At 41.3% G+C, this 22868-nt stretch overlaps 2 protein-coding genes and 1 long non-coding RNA gene across 13 annotated transcripts in view; 2 read left to right on the top strand and 1 right to left on the bottom strand.

Moving 5' to 3' along the window:
- MTRF1 (mitochondrial translation release factor 1) overlaps positions 1–18349 on the bottom strand; it is a 68663-nt gene extending 50314 nt beyond the window's left edge. For 3 of the 6 annotated variants that reach the window (XM_042927200.1, XM_042927159.1, XM_042927194.1), the window contains exon 1: positions 18246–18348. The gene's annotated coding sequence lies outside the window, so the exon portion shown is untranslated. Of the gene's footprint in view, positions 1–17729; positions 17865–18245 lie in introns of those variants that run through there. The other 3 variants (XM_042927179.1, XM_042927186.1, XM_042927171.1) reach the window with 2 other exon arrangements.
- LOC122213046 lies at positions 26–16002 on the top strand. 2 transcript variants are annotated; one of them, XR_006199420.1, is made up of 3 exons: positions 26–114; positions 13708–13867; positions 15219–16002. It is a non-coding gene; the product is annotated as an uncharacterized LOC122213046 (long non-coding RNA). The 2 variants fall into 2 exon arrangements; XR_006199418.1 differs by lacking the exon at positions 26–114 and adding an exon at positions 11611–11764.
- Positions 17938–22868, top strand: part of NAA16 (N-alpha-acetyltransferase 16, NatA auxiliary subunit) — a 64556-nt gene continuing 59625 nt past the window's right edge. For 4 of the 5 annotated variants that reach the window (XM_042927110.1, XM_042927084.1, XM_042927093.1 and 1 more), the window contains exon 1: positions 17939–18263. In XM_042927110.1, coding sequence (XP_042783044.1) covers positions 18210–18263 — 54 coding nt within the window. In that variant the 5' untranslated portion in view covers positions 17939–18209. Of the gene's footprint in view, positions 18264–22868 lie in introns of all 5 variants that reach the window. The other variant, XM_042927101.1, reaches the window with a different exon arrangement.

The following is a 22868-nucleotide window of genomic DNA, read 5'->3' as shown; positions in this document are numbered from 1 at the left end:
ATGACAAATCGAGAAAGAAAAAAAAAATGATAAGGCAAAAATGAATATCCCAGGAGATGACCACCCGCGCAGTACTTATCCGGAACCTGAGCCCAGGGCGTGGGTTGCGATGGGGTAGGGAGGGTGGGCGGTGGTGAAATGTAGAATGAACTACAACTCCCGGAGCTCCCACCCGGGAATCCTGGGAGTTGTAGTTTATGCCCAGGCTGCCTTTGATGGACCTTTGGTTTCATAGTTACAGGCAAATAACATGAGAGAGATTCTCTACCATTCTGATTAGGAGATCAACAATTACAATATAGTAATTTGAAATTAAAAGAATTTCCTTATATGTGGAGCCACTAAAGCAGTGTTGTTTTTTTTTTTGAGGACTCCCTTTTCATCACCCCCAAATTTGGGGATTCTGCATGGTTTTTTCATTTTTATTTCTTTTTTTTTTTCCTGTGGGATTCTGCATGTTTTTAACAAAATATTTTTTAATGTTTATTATTATTATTATTATTATTTATTTATTTATTTTTGAGAGGGAGAGAGATACAGCGTGAGCAGGGAAGGGGCAGAGAGAGAGGGAGACAGAATCTAAAGCAGTCTCCAGGCTCTGGGCTGTCAGCACAGAGCCTGACAAGGGCCTGAACTAATGGACCATGAGATCATGACCTGAGCTGAAGTCAGACACTTAACCAACTGATCCACCCAGGCGCCCCAGGATTTTGCATGTTAATAGTTGTACTTTAAACTTCCACTGCTTGAAAAAATACCTAGTAACTAAAGGAGGATATAAATTTATATTTTTAAAAATCATAACAGGATCTTAAAGATAGAAGACTACATATATCCACAATTAATGACTTTATAGATGTTGCATGCACATACAGAATTTAGGGGCTCAAACTAGGTTCATAGCTTGTAAACTACCGATTAAATAAACCAACTAATAGACAATTCCAGGAGAATGCAAACATATTGCCTTACTTTGGATATTCCAGTGGCGATCACATTTACAAGTTACACGACAGCTGTGTCTCAATATCACTTTCTGAAAAGCCAAGGTAAACATCAACCCATATAACCAAATTCATAGGATATTTTCTTAGGTTACAACCACATATAAAAAGGACAATTAACCCTAAATGTAAATATCTAACATTACCTAGTTAAAGGTATCTACTTCTATCTAGTATATATTAAATTATATACTAAATGGTTTAAGCCTATTAGTTTAATCCATACTACAACAACCCTAAAATATCCATTCTGTGGAAGAGGAAAAAACTAAGGCATAGAGAGCTTAAGTAACTTGTCCAAGGTAAAAGAACTGATAAGTAATAGAACTGAGATTCAGTCAAGGCAGTCTGTCTTTTTTTTTTTTTTTTTTTTAACGTTTTATTTATTTTTGAGACAGGGAGAGACAGAGCATGAACAGGGGAGGGTCAGAGAGAGGGAGACACAGAATCTGAAACAGGCTCCAGGCTCTGAGCTGTCAGCCCAGAGCCCGACGCGGGGCTCGAACTCACGGACCGCGAGATCATGACCTGAGCCGAAGTTGGCCGCTTAACCGACTGAGCCACTCAGGCGCCCCAAGGCAGTTTGTCTTAATGATCTGTGGCTCCTAAGCTCTGATACTCTCCTTCCTTCAAAAAAAGAAAGAAAAAGGAAAACAATCGTTCATTCAATAATGAGTACCAGTTAAGTCTACTCATTGTGTTCTGGATATGAAAATTTAACAATGACTAGAAAAGACAAAACTTTGCCTATATGGAGTTTATTTTCCAGTAGAGAACAAATTCCAAAGGATCCACATAAATCATTCTCCTAAATTATCCAATGAAATCCTTTAATTCTTTATTTTGATTTGTGTATGCAGACATAATAATTTAAGTATTATAGTATATAAAGATTTATTCTCTTTAAAAAATAAGTCTTACTGCTATGGACAGAATTGTGTCCCCCGCGTTCCCAAGTCTAATATGTTGAAGCTACCCTCCAATATGACTGCACTGGAAATCGGGCCTTTAAGGTTAAGTGAGCCATAAAGGTGAGAGCCCGATCTAGTAGCATTTGTGTCCTTGTAAGAAGCTTGCGAGTGCAAGCTGTCTCTTCTTTTTCTGTCCCTCTTTCTCTAAGACAAAGAGGCCTCAGAATGAAACCTACCCTGCTGGCACCTTGATCTTGGACTTCCCAGCCTCCCAAAATGTGAAGGTTTTTCTGTTGTTTAAGTCACTCAGGCTGTGGTATTTTGTTATGGCAGCCCAAGTGGACTAAGACATTTACATATGTAAAAATTTATTGAGATATAGTACATGAAACTTTACGTACTTTATGTATTTTATTTCTCAATTTAAAAAAATCCCTAAAGATGTTTATCCTTGGTGTTATAAATACTGCTTCCTCCTCCATGTTTTTTTTTAAAAGAATATAATGTGGTATATCTACATTTATTAATACACAATAATGTCCACAATAAATCATTAAACGAAAAGGACATTGCTAAAAAAACGCTCAGCCAAAAAAAGGGGGGGGGGAAGGTGTGAGGGGGACAAAAAAACAACTCAGCAAACTATTCCATTTGAACAACACATGTGATGCATATATATTTAAAAGTCCAGTGGAGGGGTACCTGGGTGGCTTAGTTGGTTAAGCATCCAGCTTCAACTCAGGTCATGATCTCATGGTTTGTGAGTTTGAACCCCATGTTGGGCTTGTTGCTGACAGTGAGGAGCCTGCTTGGGATTCGGTCTTTGTCCTTCTCTTGCTGCCCCTCCCCCACTCACACTTTCTGTCTCTCTCAAAACAAATTAATAAACTTTAAAAATAAAATAAAAGTCCAGTGGAATTATAGGTAATTCTTATTTTCTTTATAGTATTCTGGATTTCCTGAAGTTTTTTAATAAGCATTATTATAAATAAGACAGCTACAAAAGAGGAAAAGAGTACATTCTTTAGTGTTTGATTGAAAAAGCCTTATGGGAGTTATTATTATTGAATCATTTTATAAAGCTAACTTCTACTTCCAAAGAGCCTGATATATTACAGGAAACATTTTTCTGGAAATAGTAATAAAAAGGTTGATTCAGTGAAAATAATAGCATTTGATTAAATTAGCAACAAGAGCTATTATGTCTGAAATATTTCTCACTATAAAGTTGATCTCATAAAAATTTCTTTTAAGAATATATGTGTAATGGGCACTGACAATTTGGTATGCCTTTAAAAACTAAATGACCTATGTCCCTTTCCTCTGTCTTGGAGCAAGCTCAAACACCAAAATATTTGCAGCGATTTTTCAGATCCATTTACATACAGCAAACTTAGCCCAATTTCCAAAGGGTAGAGAATGGGGATTTTCACTTAGCTTCTTCTCAGAGACCTCCAGATAGTTTTATTATTTTTTAAAAATTTTTTAATGTTTAGTTATATTTGAGAGAGACAGAGAGGGAGAGACAGAGCGCTAGTAGGGGAGGGGCAGCACAGAGCCTGATGCAGGGTTCCAACTCACCAGTTGTGAGATCATGACCTGAGCCAGTAGGACACTTAACCAACTGTGCCACCCAGGCGCCTCAACCTCCAGATTGTTTTAAAGATTCTGGGGACACTCTTGTTTCTGCAGTACTAAGAGAAGGTTGATTTATGTCCTTCTACAGAGATTCCACATCAAAAAGCATCCACTTAGGGCTTTTTCCCTGAGAGAAGCAGAGCACCAGGGTTTCCTCAGCTCTGGATATTCTTTGGGGAGTCAAACCAGGGTGGGTGTAGAGATTGTTCCAGGCTAAGTTGAAACCTTTGGGCCCATCTGGGAAATGTTCCGAGGTACTGAAAGCAACATAAAATCCCAGGACGCAAGCCATAAAACACTGTGGGTCACAGCCCACTATGAAATGCATGTTGGCTCTCTGGTTCAGTTTAGGGTCTTTACCACATCCTGAGGCGTTCCACAATGTGAAGATTGGTAGCCATTTGGTATTTTAACCAGCTATATTTTATTCTAGAAAAAGTGAAACTAGGAATTACTTAACAATTTTTTTTTTTTAATTTTTTTTTTTTTAATTTATTTTTGAGACAGGGAGAGACAGAGCATGAACAGGGGAGGGTCAGAGAGAGGGAGACACAGACACAGAATCTGAAACAGGCTCCAGGCTCCGAGCTGTCAGCACAGAGCCGGACGCGGGGCTCAAACTCACGGACCACGAGATCATGACCTGAGCCGAAGTCGGCCGCTCAACCGACTGAGCCACCCAGGCACCCCATCAATTTAATACAGAATTCAAGCCCTCACTTACATGGAAAAGAAACAGCAAAACAAAGGTTATTCTACCTGTATTCTTGTAAAGTATTTTCCCTGAAAGAAGCAGAATACGAAGATGAAAAGGCAGCGTTTCTTATTTTCATATATTCATACTGGTGCTCAAATTTTTCTTAGCTTTGATTTAAAAAAAAAAAAAAAAGCTAGGAAACGCGCCACCTGCTGGCATTATTGAAACTGGATCTCTCCTTATTTGCAGAGTCAGAGATGTCTAAAGAAGTCAACCTACTCTCTTCCTTTTCCTATTAAAAAGGAAAGGAAAGGAAAGGAAAGGAAAGGAAAGGAAAGGAAAGGAAAGGAAAGGAAAGGAAAAAAAGAAAAGGAAAGAAAAAAGAAAAGAAAGAAAAAAGAAAAGAAAAGAAAAGAAAAAAAAGAAAAGAAAAAGCATAGGCAGGACAAAGAAGCGATCTTGGGAACTCATTTTTATTCTATCCTAAACTGGTATTAGCCTAGGTTGAAGTCAGCTTTGATAAGCTCTCCTAAGACTCCTTGGTAATTTCATCTCTTCCATATATCATCCTGAATTTCAGGCTAAATGTTTTTCTTAAATCATTTACTTCAGTTTTGAATCATATATTTTCATATAGTTGTTTCAGTAAATTTTATTCTTTTTTTCTCTTAACAGTGGTATTTAAATACCCTTTATAAGCATTAAAGTCTTTTCTGTCTTAGATCCAAAGTAGTCTACGTGGAGGAAATCTATAGTGTGTGTATGTGTAGATATTTATCTTTCCATTTCTTCCCTTTGTATTACAACAATTTTCAAATAGTTCAAAATTAGGGAGAACAATATAATGAACCTCTATGCACCGGTCCCAAATTCTCAAGTTATCAATGCAGTGTTAACCTGCCCTCCTCCCTAGCCTTGCTCCCCATATCCTCACAGAATTACTTTGAAGCAAATACAAAACATCTGTAAATATGTTAGTAGGTAGTTCCAGAAAATAAAGCCTTTTTATTTAAAAAAAATTTTTTTTAAACGTTTATTTATTTTTGAGACAGAGAGAGACAGAGCATGAACGGGGGAGGGTCAGAGAGAGAGGGAGACACAGAATCTGAAAAAGGCTCCAGGCTCTGAGCGGTCAGCACAGAGCCTGAAGTGGGGCTCGAACTCACGGACCGCGAGATCATGACCGGAGCCGAAGTCGGATGCTCAACCAACTGAGCCACCCAGGCGCCCCAATAAAGCCTTTTTAAAAATATAATTACCTCCTCAAATTAAAAATAGCTTCCTGGGGTGCCTGGGTGGCTCAGTCGGTTGGGTGTCCGACTTCGGCTCAGGTCATGATCTCACAGCTCATGGGTTCGAGCCCCACTTCGGGCTCTGTGCTGACAGCTTGGAGCCTGGAGCCTGCTTCGGACTCTGTGTCTCCCTCTCTCTCTGCTCCTCCCCTGCTCACACACTGTCTCTCTCTTTCTCTCTCTCTAAAAAATAAATAAATATTAAAAAAAATAGCTTCCTAACATTATCAAATACCCAGTTCATGTTCAAATTCTTCTCACTGTATCAGATTTTTTCTTTGGCAGTTTGTTCATATTGGTATTGAAATGAGGTCCACGTATTGCAATTTCTTGCTATATTTTTGGTTTGTTTTAATCCACAGGTCTCCCCCCCCCACCTTTTTTCCCCTTGCAATATATGTGTTGAAGAAACCAGATCTTTTGCCTTGAGGAGTTTCACACAATCTGGATTTTCCCAGAATTGTGTTGCAGTGTTTATCATGTTCCTTTGTTACCTGTATTTCCTATAAACTGCTCCTTGGCTTGATCAATTCAGATTACAATTTTTGAGGCAAAAGTACCTTATAGGTGGGTTAGACGCTTCCAAAGGGAGGTGCAAAATATTTAGTTGTGTGTTTTAAAAATGATACTAGCAGCTCCTGATTGCCTAGATCCATTATTTCACTAGAGGCTGCAAAATGGTGGTGTTTTATCATTCTTTCTTAATTTATTAGCTAGAATGTCTACAAAGAGAAAATGTTAACTAGGATGCAATTGGGATGTTACTCAAATCTGAGGGCTGAAAGCTATAAGCAGAAGGGAGGAAAAGGAGGGGGCAAAACCGGGATGGAATGTGTTTTGTTTTGCAGAACCAACAGTTTTAGCCAAGGAGATATCTGGCTAGGTGTGTCTCACTTGACAGCCCTTCCCTTGAGCAGGTTTGAGCCAAATTGGGGCTGAGTACCTGCTCCGATGACCTCCAGTTGTCCCGAGGGTACCTTTAGCTCATTATAATATTAAGATCTGCCATGGGTGGGGTTTTCTGCCATTTTTTGAATGAAAAATGTATGCCTAGTGTGCCGACATGGTAGGCATGCACAATTGAACCAGTGTCTCTGCAAGCATCCTGACCCTGTCCCCAATATACTGAATAAAAGCTTCCTGTACTAACCCTCTGGGGGAGACAGTGCTTTGAGAGCTATCTCCCTGTCTCCTTACTTGTAATAAGTAATAGCAAGTTCTTTGCTTTCAATGCTCTTTTGGGTCGTGTTCGATTTAATGCACCCCAAGCAGTGAAACCCTTGAGTGTGGTTACAAAACTTATCCTCCTCAACTACTGCTTGCCCTTGCTTTGAAATTTTTAAAAGGAAAAGTGAAAACTTTGCCAAAGTGGAGAGGTGATCAAATTCAAAAGCTTCCTTTCCAAACCATTTCCAGGATTTCCAAATTCTATTTCAATCTGATCTTTTCTTACTTCAGTAATATGACAGTTGTCTGTAATTCCCAAGTCCCCAAAGCTCTGAAAAACTTTATTTTGAATTTAAAAATGTCTGAAAACTGAAGTCTTAGTAAATTATTGGATGGGCAAAGCTTCCGAATTTGTCAGGCAATCCTGACTTGGACTGATGTGAGGCCATTTATATCTTTATTTATCTCACTTGGAATAAATGTTCATATATTTTATTGAAAAAATATTCATGTATTTATAGGGTGCTGGCCCGGATCCCACTAACAGTCTTATGTAACAAACAGCACACACATTTTCCTTTCTAAGTCCAAAATACTCCAAAATTTGAAAACATGTGCTCCCAAGTACTTCAGACAAAGAATGGTGAACTGTGACAATAATACAGTGGTTAACATTCACTGAGTACTTATTCTTTATCAGGTAATGCTCTGAATGTTTTACATTGAACTAACTCATTCAATCTTTCAAAACCCCTATGAAGTCGGTTCAATTGCAAAGCCCAGTTTAGGAAACAGACACAGTATGCCTACATGACTTGCTCTAGGTTGTGCCCAAGAGACAATATATTGGCCAGAAGGGTTTGAACCAAGACAGGGGGGCTACACTGTGACCTTGTTTCTGCCACCTGTTTTCTGTCTCATTTAATGGTGCATCATCCCCTCAGCACCGCACTGATCTGACTCCAATCAACCTTTCTTCGCTCGTGATACCCTCCAAGAACCTCATGTCTCAGTTCAACCAGAAGACTCCTTATTTCCCCAAAACACAATTTCAAACTTGTCTTTTTGTTCATATTGCTAAATGGTATTTTTTTTTAAAGGTAAGACTATGATCCTTGTACTGGTATGAGATGTGCATCTGTTAAAAATTTTGATTATGAATAAAGGATGTTACAACTAAAGAAAAATCCTGAGAGAAGACATAAATATGCCATAAGGAACACTAAAATGAATTTGTTTAAGAGATGAAAAATCGGGGGCGCCTGGGTGACTCAGTTGGTTGAGTGTCCAACTCTCGATTTTGGTTCAGGTCATGATTCGAGGGTTGTGGGATTGAGTCCGTGTAAGTCTCCACACTGAGCATGGAGCCTGTTTAAGATTCTCTCTCTCTCTCTCTCACTCTCTCTCTTTTTCTCCCTCCCCCTCCCTCCCCCTCTATCCCTTCCCTGCTCATGCAGGTGCACACTCTCTCTCAAATAGAAAAGAAAAGAAAAAAAAGATGAAAAGCTGGTCAATATACACAAGACAGTAATAATTTGCATCTCTATCACACACAATTTGCATTGCTGGCAACAAGAATCCTTTGCATTGTTAGCAGTTTTCTGCAACTTAAAAGAGTTATAAAACAGCTCAAAGGCAAGGGAAAACAGTCCATTCCGCCGCCGGACTGTCCCATAATCTTTTTGCCCATTTCAAAGCCTTACGGTTTTTCTTCACATTAATTTCTCTGTCTGGAGTGAATACAGTGGAATTGTCTTCATCAAACTGGCACTTGGCGTATACCCACTATGTGCCAAGCATGCTGCTCGGTGCTAGGAGTTGAGTGGTGAGGAAGATAGACACCATTCCTGCTGTCACCGTTTTTTATAGATCAGCCCATCCACCTAATCACAGTTAGTTCCATCTCCTTTTGAGCTCCCATGTGATTACTCATTACATCTCTTGTGATGCTGCTCAATCTTTTCTTGTATCATACTTAATTGGCAATGTATTGTTCACACTGGATTTTGTAGTTCTGGGGAACAGGACACAAGTCCCAAATTCTGAATATCTTTTGTATAAGATGATACATTATCTTTTGATTCTTGAGGAGGTAAAAACAATGGCCTTTCAATGTAACCAACATGACTTTGTTGATTCTCTGCTACGTGTAAAATTCTATGCCATGTGCATGGCAGGAAGATGATTAATTCAGCAAAGATATCTGTGAGCACCAACTGTAAAACACAGGGAGTACAGTCAAGTAAGACATAGTGTCCAATCCAGAGGATCTTCAGTCTAATGGGGGAAATGGACCAGTAAGTTAACTTCAACATGGTGTGAAGAGTGCTGTATTAGAGGTGAGTGCTGAGTGTTTTGACAATGTGGAGGAGGTTCAACCACATTAGAGTAGTGAGCAGGGATGGCTTCTGGGACAAGATGATACTTAATCTGAGTTTGGAAGGACAAGATGGAGTTAGCGAGTCACAGACAGGGCATCACAGATATACACTGAGAATCTGAGAAATGACAAGTGGCACAGTCTGGTTGAGTGGTGGGACACGAGGCTGTACAGGCAGGCAGGAACAGAATCATAAAGGGCTTCGCATACTGAGGCAAAGAGGTTCAGCTTTCTCTTGAAAGCCACAGAAGGATTTTGTAGTTTACAAAGATAACTCGGCAGGCTGAATCATGCCCTGCTTCCTGACAAAATTCACATCCTAATCCCTGGAATCTGTGAATGTGTTACTTTACATGGAAAAAGGGGACTTTGCAGATGTGATTAAGTTAAGGATCTTGAGATGGGGAGATTACCCTATATTATCTTGGTGGGTGTGATCACAAGAGTCCTGATGAGAGAGGTGGTGGAGTTAGAGTCAGAGAGAAGATGTGAGGGGGAAGCAGAGGTCAGAGGAGAGAGAATCTATGCTGTTGGCTTCGAAGATGGAAAAAGGGGCCACAAGCCTAGGGATGCAGGTGGTCTGGAGAAGTTGTGAAAGGTAAGGAAAGGAATTCTCTGCTACAGCCTCCAAAAGGAACATAATTTGCAAAACACATTTAAGACGTCTGACCTCCAGAACTCTACAGTAATACATCTGTGTTGCTGTAAGCCACTAAATGTATAGCAATTTGTTACAGCAGCAATGGGAAATTAATACAGACTCCCTCGGCAGCTATGCAGACAATGAAGGAGGCTGGTCAAGAAGCCATGGAAACTAGTTCATATGCTGTGGGGGGCAGTGTAGCACAGAGGCTAGGTGCCTGAGCTTTGGCAAGATGGCCCTTACTTCTCAGTTTTTTAATTTAGTGCAAATTTACTTAAAATTTTTTTTAAAGTTTATTTATTTATTTTTGAGAGAAAGAAAGTGGGCTGGGGAGAGGCAGAGAGACAGAGGGAGAGAGAGAGAATCCCAAGCAGGCTCCACACTGTCAGCACGAAGCCCGATGTGGGGCTCAAACTCATGAACTGCAAGATCACGAGATCATGACCTGAGCAGAAGCCAAGAGTTGGACGCCCAGCCGACTGAGCCACTCAGGAGCCCCAAATTTATTTTTAAAACTTCAGTTCTCATTTGTATAAGTAGGATAATTGTTTGATAACAGTAATTTAAAAAATGATAAAAGTAATTAAGAAGAGAAGGAAGAATAAGGAGAGAGCAGTAAAGTCTCCAAAGAAGGTAGAAACGTATTCTCTTCTAAGCACAGATGGAGAAACTAATTCTGGCATAGGCCAGAAGGCACTGTTTTGGCTGAGAAGGGAAGAAAGAAGAAAACAATGGGTACAGATGGGTGCTCAACAACTGTGGGCTGAATGAGTGAATAGACAAGGAGATAATGGTGTGAGTTAGATGCACTGGTGAGTTAGATGCAGTTGAAGAAGAGGTGTATGGAGGATAGAAGAGTGAGTGAGCCCAGATCCCCTGCATCTTGAAGAGTGAATGGCACTTAAAAAGGAGTCAACAAATATTTGTTTGAATTTGTTGAAAGAACAATAGGAGATTGTCATCAGAATGTGGGGTAACCCCAGGAGAATCTGATTGGAGTCACTATCGTCAGAAATTACAGATGTATATAGAACAACCCTCTGAGAGCAATAGCTCTTGGCTTCATGCTGAAGGCAGGATGCTGGAGCTTTGATGCAATGGCAAAAAGACTTCTCTCAATGTTACACTAACAGGCTATTAATCCCACAAGCTGGCATCTCATTTCTAATAAAAGGTACATCATGCCTACTGTAGGAAGTTTCCTTGGAGTTGAAAGAATATTGGCAAATCTCTTGTATTTTAAAAATAATGAGGGGGCGCCTTGGTGGTTCAGTTGATTAAGTGTCCAACTCTTGATTTTGGCTTAGGTCATGATCTCTCGGTTCATGGGATCAAGTCCTATGTCAGACTCTGTGCTGATAGCTCAGAATTTGCTTGGGATTCTCCCTCCCCCTCTTTCTGCCCCTCCCCTGCTCACAATCTCTCTCTCTCTCTCAAAATAAATAAGCATTAAAAAAAAATAAATGTAATTAGAAAAATAAGATAGTAGATTCCTGGAATTTCTGATTTGAGAGGAAGGGCCAGTGTTGCTGATTAAAAATTTGGTCAAAACTCTCTAGGTTTTGAAAAGTGTATAATGACATGTATCTACCATTATGGTATCATACAGAATAATTTCACCACCCTAAACATCCTCTGTGCTCTATTTATCCCTCCCTCCTCCAACCTCTGGCAATCATGGATCTTTTTACTGTCTCCATACTTTTGTCTTTTCTGGAATGTCATATGGTTGGACTCATGTGGCCTTTTCAGATTGGCTTCTTTTACTTAGTAATATGCATTTAAGATTCTTCCATGTCTTTTTGTGGCTTGATAGTTCTTTTTTTTTTTTTTTAAGTGCAGAGTAGTACTCCATTGTCTGGATGGACCACAGTTTGTCCAAGGCTAGGGTTTTGAATCACTCACATGGATATTGGAGTCATAGTAGATGGATATTATGAGTGAAGTTGAAAGGACATCTATTGTCACTTGGCAAATGACCAGATGGAGGATAGTGACCAAGATGAAAAGAAGAGAGTGACAGAGCTGATGGGTATAGACTCAAAATTGATTTCCTTTTCCTTAAATGAAGGTGAAGTCTTATGATTTGGAGGAGGCAGGGGGATGGGAAAAAATGCTGATTCTCCCCCCACCAACACCTATGGTACATGCAGAGAGGAAGATGAAAAATGAGAGACAAAGTCCTTAGTGAAGGGTTGGGTAGCAGTTAAAAGGAGGAGGAAGAGAGTACTCAGTAAAGGGGTTGAGGATGAAGCCCAGTGGGGAGGTATGGCATAGAGAACAGTGCTACGAGGGTAAGTCTGTTGAAGTGAGATGCCTGGAGGGGTGTAAATCTGACTGGTTTTGAGTGAACTCTTGTGTAATAATGTTTCTGTGCTTATCCAGAGACTTTATTTGAAAAAAAAATTTTTTTAATGTTTATTTATGTTTGAGAGACAGAGCACAAGCCAGGGAGGGGCAGAGAGAGAGAGAGGAAAACAGAATCCGAAGCAGGCTCTAGGCCCTGAGCTGTCAGTACAGAGCCCAACATGGGGCTCAAACTCACAGACCGTGAGATCATGACCTGAGCTGAAGTCGGATGCTTAACCGACTAAGCCACCTAGGTACCCCAAACCCAGACACTTTAAATGATGCCAATTCTAGACCCCACCTACTGTTTGTGGGGCCATCAGCAATGGTTTTTACCTAGGGTTCCAAATTGAATTTTGGTGATGAGCGTTTTTTGTTTGTTTTTGTGCCTTATATCTAAATTTAACTTCAAGAATGGGGGGCATGTTTAAACCTGGGTTAGGATGAATGGTCTTGAAGTAGTGGTTCCCAAATTGGTTATACATTATGATCATCTAGGAGGATTTAAGAAAAAAACCTATTCTCCACCCCACCCCAACTGAATCTCCACCCAACCCCAACTGAATCCGCCTATGGAGGTAGGATTTGAGCATCAGTTTTATTTTGTTTTTATTTTATTTTATTTTATTTTATTTTATTTTATTTTATTTTATTTTATTTTATTTTTATATTTTAGAGTTCTGGAGGTTAGACATCTGAAATGTGTCTGCAAGACTATGTTCCTTTTGGAGGCTGTAGCAGAGAATTCCTTTCCTTACCTTTCTGCACTATAAGTGCAGACCCCGATGTGGTGCTTGAACTCACGAACCATGAGATCATGACCCAAGCCAAAGTCAGATGCTTAACCAATCGAGCCACTCAGGCACCCCTTGGACATGAGTTTTTTTAAGGATAAGGTGATACAAAAGTGCAGCTAAGTTTGAGAACCACTGCCTTCAGACAACTTATAATTTATAAAACAGAAAACAGTAAGATAAAGGCATAAGAGAAGGACAAAATGCTATGTAAATTCATGGAAAAGAGAGATCAGATCCACTGGAAAAACTTAGAAAGACTTTATGAAAGTCATGACATCTGAGATGAAGGATTTAAAAAAAAAAGATTCAGGTATTGAAAAACAATCTCTGATAAAACTATCAGGTTGAATATGACTATGGAATTTAGAAAATACTAGATCGATTATAGCTACCGGTTCCCCTGCAACATAAGGTAATTGTAGGAGCAAAGGGAAAGAAAAATCTGGGAATAGACTTAGTTCTAGACAGTGGGGGAGCTATTGAAAGTTTTGATACGACCGAGAGACCCGTTTAGAGATCTGGATAGAAACGACATGTCTAGAAACAATGTGCAAAATGAAATGAAGAGAACAGTCTGAAAGTGAGGGATCAGTTACAAGGTTTTTACAATATTTAGTTTTAAGATAGAGAGGGAATGGAAAGCAGGGGAGGAAAGGGAGCAACGTGACAGATCCAAAATCTGAATGACTAGGCAACTTGGATGTGGGGAATAATAGAGGCCAAAGGTGACCAGAGGATTTTTACTACAAGAGTGCTGTCATTAACAAAAACAGAGAAGGCAGGACTTGGACTGGTTTGATGGGAAGATAACTTTTATTTTTATGTCCAGGTAGAAAATGCTTGGAAGACTTGGAGCAGTTTAACAAACAAGTGTAAACAAAGGCTAGGAGATCAAAAGAAGGCTTGGAACTGGAGACACATTTGAAATCTGTTTGGCGTTAGTAATGGAAGGTATGGGAGCAGGAGGATTTATTAATTCTGTTTTGCTGGTGAGTAGGAGGTACTCGATGGACACATTAAAAAAATTTTTTTTATTGTTTATTTATTTTTGAGAGAGAAAGAGAGAGAGAGAGGGAATGAGTGGGAGAGGGGCAAAGGAAGAGGGAGACACAGAATCCGAAGCAGGCTCCGGGCTCTAAGCTGTCAGCTCGATGAAGGGCTTCAACCCACAAATTTTGAGATCATGACCTGAGCTGAAGTCAGATGCTTAACCAACTGAGCCACCCAGATGCCCCTTGATGGACACATTTTATTGCTGATGTTGAAAAAGAAAGCAGAATTGTCTAGACAACCAACATTTAGAAGGAAGAAGAGTTGATGGAGGAACCAGAGAATGACTGGGAAGAGGAAAAAACCCAGGATTCTGCAGGGTCTTGGTGCCCTAAGGCAGAAAAGTCAAGCAGGACAAGGTGGTACACTGTGGGCTAAACTAATCTTTAGTGTTGGCTAGTGGGTAATCCTTAACATGTAAGCTCCATGACGGTAGATGTTTTTGTTTGCTAGAAGATTGCCTGTCACATTGTGCTCAATAATTAAGTATTCAACAAATTAATTCTTGAGATTTCAGACATTTTCAGAAGCCTTCTGGAGGTAGAAGCCAAATCTAAAGGAACAAATAGAATTGCCACTTTCCCGGAAGAAACCCCATTCTTGTCCATTTTCCATAGGCAGTCAGGGTGACCTTTTAAGTGTGTTTGTGTGTGTGTGTGTGTGTGTGTGTGTGTGTGTGTGTGTACGTGTGTGTGTGTATAAGTAGGCTCTATGCTCAACATGGGGTTTGAACTCACAATTCTGAGATCAAGAGTTGCATGCTCTATGGACTGAGCCAGTTAGACACCCCCAAAGTGACCTTTTAAAAAATAAATCATGGCATGCCACTTTCCTGCTTAAAGACGGCTTCTTGCTGAATTTAGGATTAGCCCAAACCAAACCAACCCAAACCAATACAAACCACACTGCCTGAACTGGCCATCCCGGTGCAGCCTGGCTTATATTTTCAACTGAACCATAGGCCACTATCCCTCTCATATACTACCCTCCAGTCACCAACTTGAACCTGAAGTTCTTACCTGTCCCTTTAATGCCTTGACCATGCCCATCTTGTCCCTGTATTAGGGCACTTGCATGTAGTTCCCTTTGGCTAGTATATGCTGGCCCAGCTTTTTTTTTTTTTTTTTTTTTTTTTGTCCCAGCTTTTTACTTGTTAACTTGCTTCTCATTCTTTAGGTCTGTTCACATGTTATCACTTCTCCCAGAGATCATTCCTGAGTACTTGGTTTAAAGTAGTCCTTGCCTCAAGCCCCACTCCCCTCACATGACCTTGTTTTCTTTCTTTCCTAGGACTTCCTAGTCTGGAACATCTTGTTTATTTATGTGTTTACTGACAGTCTCTTCCCATTAGAAAATGAGGGAGAAAATGCAAACGGCAGAGGGAACAACCGATGAATAAAAGCTCAGGAGAAGCAAAAGGAGATGGGATCAAGAGTTCCAACGGAGGAATGAAGAACTCTTGCTTCCTCTAAAACAAGAGCAAGGAAAGTAGACAAGAGCAGACACATTAGGGAATCTGAGGTGTAATGCATTAGGCAACCTGATGAGTTCTTTTCCCATCAGCCTTTAATTACATGGTTAAACTGGTTGTGGGAATAGCAGCAAATTACTTGATTTTACCTTGTCAGCTGGTTCTGTAAAATATGCTGTGAATATGGGGGTGGAGAGCATCCTTTTCTAGATTCTTTTTTTCTTAGGTCTACTGAGCTTAGCAAGAGAATCACTGGCCCATGTCTTATATGTAAAAAGGTCTTCACAGACATTGTTGCTTTTATTGTACTGTGTGCATAATTCTAAAGGAGGTACATGCTGCCCGAAGCACCAGGAAGCAACATTTGGGTGGACGCCCGAGATGCCCCCAGTGGGGCTTCAGCATTCTTTCTGAGAGACAATGGACTGAGAGTTATAATGCAGGTGCTTTTTTGGTTTGTTTTCTGGGGGCTTAGAAATGATAAAGCATTACATTCACACAACCTTGCTGTGAAAGATTACAGTAATGTTATTATAACCTCATTTTCTGTTGAAAGGGGGAAATGAGATTTGCTCCAGACTAAACAAGAAGTCAGTAATAAAAAATTACAGTCCCTCGGGTGCCTGGATGGCTCAGTCAGTTGAGTGTCAGATTCTTGATTTCGGTTTGGTGGTCCGTGAGTTTGAGCCCCACATCAGGCTCTGCACTGACTGGTGCTTGGAGCCTGCTTTGAATTCTCAGTCTCTCTTTCTGTCTGCCCCTCCCCCGCTCGTTCTCTCTCTCTCTCCCTCTCTCTCTCTCAAAAATAAATAAACATTAAAAAAAATTACAGTCACTGGCTAATCCAGGCTTTCTGACTTGTGCACGCGTTACATCCTTCACACACTCCAAGGCTTACGATGACAACTACCAGCAACACTATTGGCATTTTCAAGTCTTTGCCTTCACTCCCATCCTAGTGTAGACAACCACACTATGCGTGCATTGCATGTCATGGTGTATGAAAGGCAGATGAGGAAAATATTAAATATGAGTATTAATAACTACCACTTCTCAGTGTTTGGGATTAAAGGTTTCCTTTGCACTGCTGGGAGATGCTGGGGAGGCTGTGGGAAGGGGAGAGGTTGGCAGTGGGTGGGAAGCTGCAGAGAAGCCTAGGGTCTGTCTAGAACACATAGGCCCTTATGGACCTTCCCCCTTTTAATAAGTCCCTTCCCTATTTTATTTTATTTTATTTTATTTTATTTTATTTTATTTTATTAAAATATGTATATTTTTAAGTAATCGTTACACCCAACATGGGGCTGGAACTCACAACCCTGAGATCAATAGTTGCATATTCCACTGACTGAGCCAGACAAGCCCCCTCCTACCCTATTTTGATAGACTCCTGGGGCACCTGGGTGGTTCATTCAGTTAAGTGACAAACTCTTGATTTTGGCTCAGGTCAGGATCTCACAGTTCATGAGATCAGACCCCATGTCGGGCTCTGTGCTGGCCGAGCCTGCTTGGAATTCTTCCTCTCCCTCTCTCTCTGCCCTTCCCCGGCTTCTCTCTCTCAAAATAAAGAAAGAAAAAAAGAAAAGAAAAAAAAAACTTTCAAAAGACTCCTGTGATAACTTCTCCCATCTCCAACCAACTCAGTCTAGAGGGAAAATCAAATAAGCCTCAAGCCAGCTTTGATTACAGCCTGTTAAATGCAAGTATGCATCAGTCACTCTGTAGTCACACAAATATGCACAAGTTAAGATTCAGAACATGTGTACCTAAATTTATGCATCTAATATTTACATATTCCATAATATTAAACCTACATCGTACGCATGGTTATGCTTGTCATCGATGCATATCCGTATCTTTCTAGACTCACACGTTTCTATCACTGTGCTACTGTTTACATATGATAGTGCCCCAGAGTTGAAGATCCTGGGTTTGAATCCTGTTTCTGTCATGATTATATGGCTTGTATGAAGGGGAACCTTCTGACGAGAAGGTTTTTCACTGACAACGTTAGGTGTTCTAAACTGGGGGCAGTATTGTTTACTGACACTTCAAACATGCTTTCACATTAGTCCATTTCCAGGCCCACCCAATGACTTCACATACGTTGTAAACACGTCTTTGGTCTGCACTGAAAAGAGAAGCCTTCTCTCAAAGTCTAAGTGAAGGGGAAAGGACGGGAAACAAGTTCGTCCTACAAGACTTTACTTTGAGCCCAGCACTGTGTAAAGTTCCTGAGTGCAGAGAAATCAAAAAGTGAGTGCGGTATAACAAACATTCTCTTGGGCCACAAGCCTAGCAATCAGAGCACAGTACAATCAGTAACTTACGATTTGTAATGAGTCAGGCTGTACTAGGCCCACAGGAAACTTTCATAAAAGATAAACATCACTTGGGGCGCCTGGGAGGCTCAGTCGGTTAAGCGTCCAAGGTGCCGGTGACAGAAGCAACCTAACACTCCGCACACTGCGGTCCCCGCCGCCCGGACGCCCCCGCCGCCTCTGGCCTGCTGAGCGCCCCGCGCAGGCGCACGCCGCCCCGCTCTAGGGGACGGGCCCCAGCTGCCATCTTGCCGCGCGCGGGAGCCACCGCCGCTCACCAGTCCGTAGACCGGAGTCGACGTTGTCCATTCCAGATCGCGTTCCCTTTCCATTGCCAGCCCTGCCCAACGGCCTGCCCGGCCTGCCCAGCCCCTACTCCAGGCCATGAAGTGACCCATCGCCCGCTGCCCGACTCCTAGCATTGGTCCGCCCCGGTGCCCACCCCTGCGGAACGGAGCGCCCGGGCACCCGGTCTCCCCGCCGGCCGCGATGCCGAACGTGCAGCTGCCGCCCAAGGAGAGCAACCTTTTCAAGCGCATCTTGGTGAGTGGCCGAGGCCGCGCTTCCGACCCGGCCAGGCGCGGCGATCGGTCCGGAGGCGGCGTCGCCACCGCGAGCTGGGCTCGGCCCCGGTTCCGTTCTTTGTTTACCTCCGAACCGTCTCGACCCGACTCCCCGCCTCGGCCGGCCTCCCCCTGCCCCCGCGCGCTTCGTCTCGCTGCGTCTCTCGCTGCACCCCCGCCGCGCTCCGCAGTACCTTTGGGCCGGGACGCGTCGGCCGGGAGTGGCCCCCTTGGCCTCTGCGGCGCTCTGCGGCCAAACTCACGACCTCAGCCCTACCGGTCCTCCCGTTTGTTTCTTTTCCCCTTGGCCAGGTGTGTTCGTTCACTGATTCGTGCTTAACCTATTGCACAGTGCACGCTGATACCTGCTAAAGAGGGGGCGATCCTCTGGTGCAGTGGGGCTCCGACTTATACCGGTTACGGGAAAATTAAATCCTAGGAGGCCAAGCCTCCCTTGTAGAAAGAGTTTTTGTTTTTGATGTGCCGTACTTACCCCTTTGGAAGAGACCAAGTGACTTGAACTGCATTTCAAAGTCAAAAGTCGAACACAGCTCTTTGGTCTCTTTTAACTTATTCAGGCCCTGCATTGGCTAAGTCGCGCCGACTGGCCGATTTCACACTTGAGGGGAGCCTTTACTTTGTTTCCAAGCAGAAACCTGAATAGGACCCGGAAAGAGATGACTGCTGCCCAGACGGGAGAGCTTTCCGTGGGTTCTGTGCCAGTGTCCTTGGTGCCTTCAGTTGTTTCCCAGGGCCATTCTTCCAGGGAGGAGAGGCAACATGCCTTTTTGCCTTTCTCATTGTGCGCTGGAGACTGTAGATTTTAAACTGATATTGTAAATAGTGTCTTTTCTAGTGTATCATTTCATCTGAAAATGAGCGTTTAGATTTTAAGAGTGAATTTATTACTTAGAGCTTGTGTTACTTACATGACTTACATGGTAAGTTGTTGCTTACCTTTACTACAAATAAAATCCTACCTTTAGAATAGTTTTAAGCATTATCAAGGTAGGTTAGAAGGTAAGAACTCATATTAGCTGTTCTGTTTCAAGCCAATAGAAACTTCATGCTTCTTCAAAATGTTAAAAAGATACATAATAGATGGGATTAATATTTTAAGTCTTAATTTTACGTGGTACTTAGTGTTGAGCAAACAATGAGAGACAAGTGTAAAAACAAAAAATTCTAATTACAGTATTTTGGCAGATTGCTTCCTTGGGCCTTGTATATATTTTTTGTTAGTTTAGTTTTCATTTATTTCCATACCCTTATCACAGGATGGATTTGGAGAAGTGAACTTTTTGACCCATTCAGGTTCATCTATAAGTTGTTAATTGGATTTAAGGACATTTGGCATTATACCTAAAAGATGACAACACTTATTTTCACTCTATATGGATATTTTCTAGTTCCAATCGTGTTATCAATAGATTATAAAAAAAACCATTATATGATTTATTATACTCTAGTTACAAAAAAGTTATAGCTGCTGAATTAACTTTATTCCTAAGTAAATTGGGAAATGCTAAACATGTTCTTATCTGGGTCTGTAATATTTACTATAAGGTTACATGAATTTAGGAAGGTGCGGCAAAAGTGAATGATTTTATCATTTCACAGTTGCAATAAATGTGGGTATCATTTTGCTACACCAACTCCATGAACAGTCACAAAATTATTTTTCAAGTTTGGTTGGTGGACCAAAGTGCTTTGCCAGTAAGTTTTTAAAAATTAATTATGAATGTACTTGAACACATCTGTACAAATTTACCAGCTAGCTGATTACATGTTCTGCATGGCTTGTACATGCCTGTCTTATTCCCCAAACTGGCTATTGGCGTTATGTTTTGTTGAATTTTGGAGCTACTCCATGCATTCTTTTACGAATGAAACAAACCCAGGAATGGTAAGTGACTAAATGTCTAAGGTTCTCTGTCTGGTTAGTAGCAAAGTTGAAACCAGAATCTATCTTTTGTACTGAGTATATATTCCTTACCAAACTTAATGCTTTTCTTTAACCTGTGTATTTAGATACTAGAGACAGACTACCTGGTTTTTTGTTTGTTTTTTTAGAGCTTATTTAGAGAGAGAGAGAGAGAGAACCAGAGGGGGAGAGGTGGGGCGGGCGGGCAGAGGAGCTGAAGCAGGATCTGTGCTCCCAAGCAGAGAACCTGGTGTGGAGCTCTAACTTATGAACCGGGAGATCATGACCTGAAGTAGTAAGTCATCCAAAGTTCGATGCTTAACCGACTGAGCCACCCAGGTGCCCCCAGACTACCTGGTTTGAATTATGGCTCCGACACTTACTAGCTCTGTAAATTCAGTAACCATGTGCCTCACTCTCGCCATCTGAAATGGAGAGATAACCTCATAGGTGTTCCTGGGATTTAAATAAGGATTAAGTGAATGGTACCAGACACTAGTAAATGCTTCCAATAAGTATTAACTATTATTATTGTTGTTATTGGTAATACAAGTATTAGTATTTCCAGATCACTTGTTAAGTCAGAAAAAACCTGTAATATTTCTTTTTTTCCTGTTCCCTAGTGGTTCCTTCTGCTTGTGTTTTTGTCATTTGTCAGATGAACTCCTAAAGTCAAACTCAGATTATTTTTATTTTATTTTAAATATTTTTGGAATAGGGGATATATTCAGATGGTTCAAAAGTCAGATTTGTCTCCCATCTTTGTCTTCCAACTAAGTTTCCTTCCCTAGAGATGATCAAGAAGCCTCAATTTATTATTATTTTTTAAATTTTATTTATTTATTTTGGGAGAGAGAGTTGGGGGGGGGGCAGGGAGAGAGAGAGAGAGAGAGAGAGAGAGGGAGAGAAAGAGAGAGAATCCTAAGCAGTGCAGAACCTGACACAGGGCTCGAATTCACAAACTGCAAGATCATGACCTGAGCTGAAATCAAGAGTTGCAGGGCTTAAACTCACCAACTGTGAGATCTTGACCTGAGTTGAAGTCAAGAGTCAATACTTAATTGACTGAGCCACTCAGGTGCCCCAAGAAGTCTCAATTTAAACATTTTCTGTGAACACTTTTCTAATTCTCTCCACATCCCACCCCTGCTGCGTAGATTAACCACTTCCTCCTTCCTTCCTGGTACTGTTTTGCTTTGAACCTTATAGACTATATGTATGTATTTTATTTTATTTTAAATTTTTAAAACAATGTTTATTTATTTTTGAGAGAGAGAAAGAGAAAGAGAGAGAGAGAGAATGAGTTGGGGAGAGGCAGGGAGGGAGGGGGACAGGGGATCAGAAGCCAGCTCCTTGCTGACAGCAGAGAGCCCTATGTAGGGCTTGAACTCAAGAACCGTGAGATCATGACCTGAGCCAAAGTTGAACACTTAATTGACTGACCCACCCAAATGCCTCTTATTTATATTTTTTAGTATACTGTATTTATTGAGCAGTTCTAATTTGTGTAGACTCTGAGGATGCAGCGTTTAAAATAGATAAGATCTCTGTTCTCATGGAGGTTATACAGTATGGTGAAGAAGACAGACACTAAATAAGTAATCAAATAACAATTTCAGGGAATGATAGTGCGGTGTAGAAAATGGAGTAACATGATAGAGAGTGTATGTTTTGGGTGGGGGGGGGTGGGAGACTGGCAGTGTTAGAGTGGTCAGGCAGGTGACATGTGAGATTCCACTAGTAAGGAAGCTCTGGGGAAGAACATTTCACGTGTAGAAGGAACACGTGCAGAGGCCCTTAAGTGGGCATAAACTTGGCATGTTGAGTGCTGGAAAGAGCATGCATGGCAGTTTAAATGAGACATGCCTGTCTCATTTGGAAGATGATGAGATGTTCATGTGATCAGTGGCTGTGGTGGACAGTCGCTGGTTACTGAGCCTGGCTGGTGGCACTTAGGTGTTGCTCACACATGTATTAGACTAGTGATGGAAAGATCATGGTCTTTGGAGTCAGACCAGAGTTTGCAAGTACGCGGAGCCACTTATAAACAAATTTTATGAACTCTTACATTTCAGTTTCTATGTCTGTAGGGAGGAGGTAATGACACCTACCTTAAGGAATACTTATGAGATATAATAGGTTTTGTATGGACATACAGTAGTTGCTCGTGTGTGTGTGTGTGTGTGTGTGTGCGCGGGCATGCCTTGGTTTCGTTTTTTTTTAATGTTTTTATTTTTGGGACAGAGAGAGACAGAGCATGAGCAGGGGAGGGGCAGAGAGAGAGGGAGACACAGAATCTGAAGCAGGCTCCAGGCTCTGAGCTGTCAGCACAGAGCCCGATGTGGGGCTGGAACTCACAGACTGTGAGATCATGACCTGAGCTGAAGTCAGATGTTTAACCGACTGAGCCACCCAGGCGCCCCGCCTTGGTTCCATATTTGAAGTGGCACTAATGCAGTTTCTGGTTTTTTTCTGTGTTGTTATCACATATTTTTTGCTTTTGGATTTGAATTTTTACAAAATGTAGCAGTGTTGGTTGGCAATTAAATTCCCTATTTTTATTTGTATTTTTTTTAATGTTTATTTTTGAGAGAGAGAGAGAGAGAGAGCAAGTGATGGAGGGGGAGAGAGAGAGGGGACAGAAGATCTGAAACAGACTGC

The sequence above is a fragment of the Panthera leo genome, chromosome A1, assembly GCF_018350215.1.
Source record: "Panthera leo isolate Ple1 chromosome A1, P.leo_Ple1_pat1.1, whole genome shotgun sequence".
NCBI lineage: Eukaryota > Metazoa > Chordata > Mammalia > Carnivora > Felidae > Panthera > Panthera leo.
This window is presented reverse-complemented; position numbering and strand designations above follow the sequence as displayed.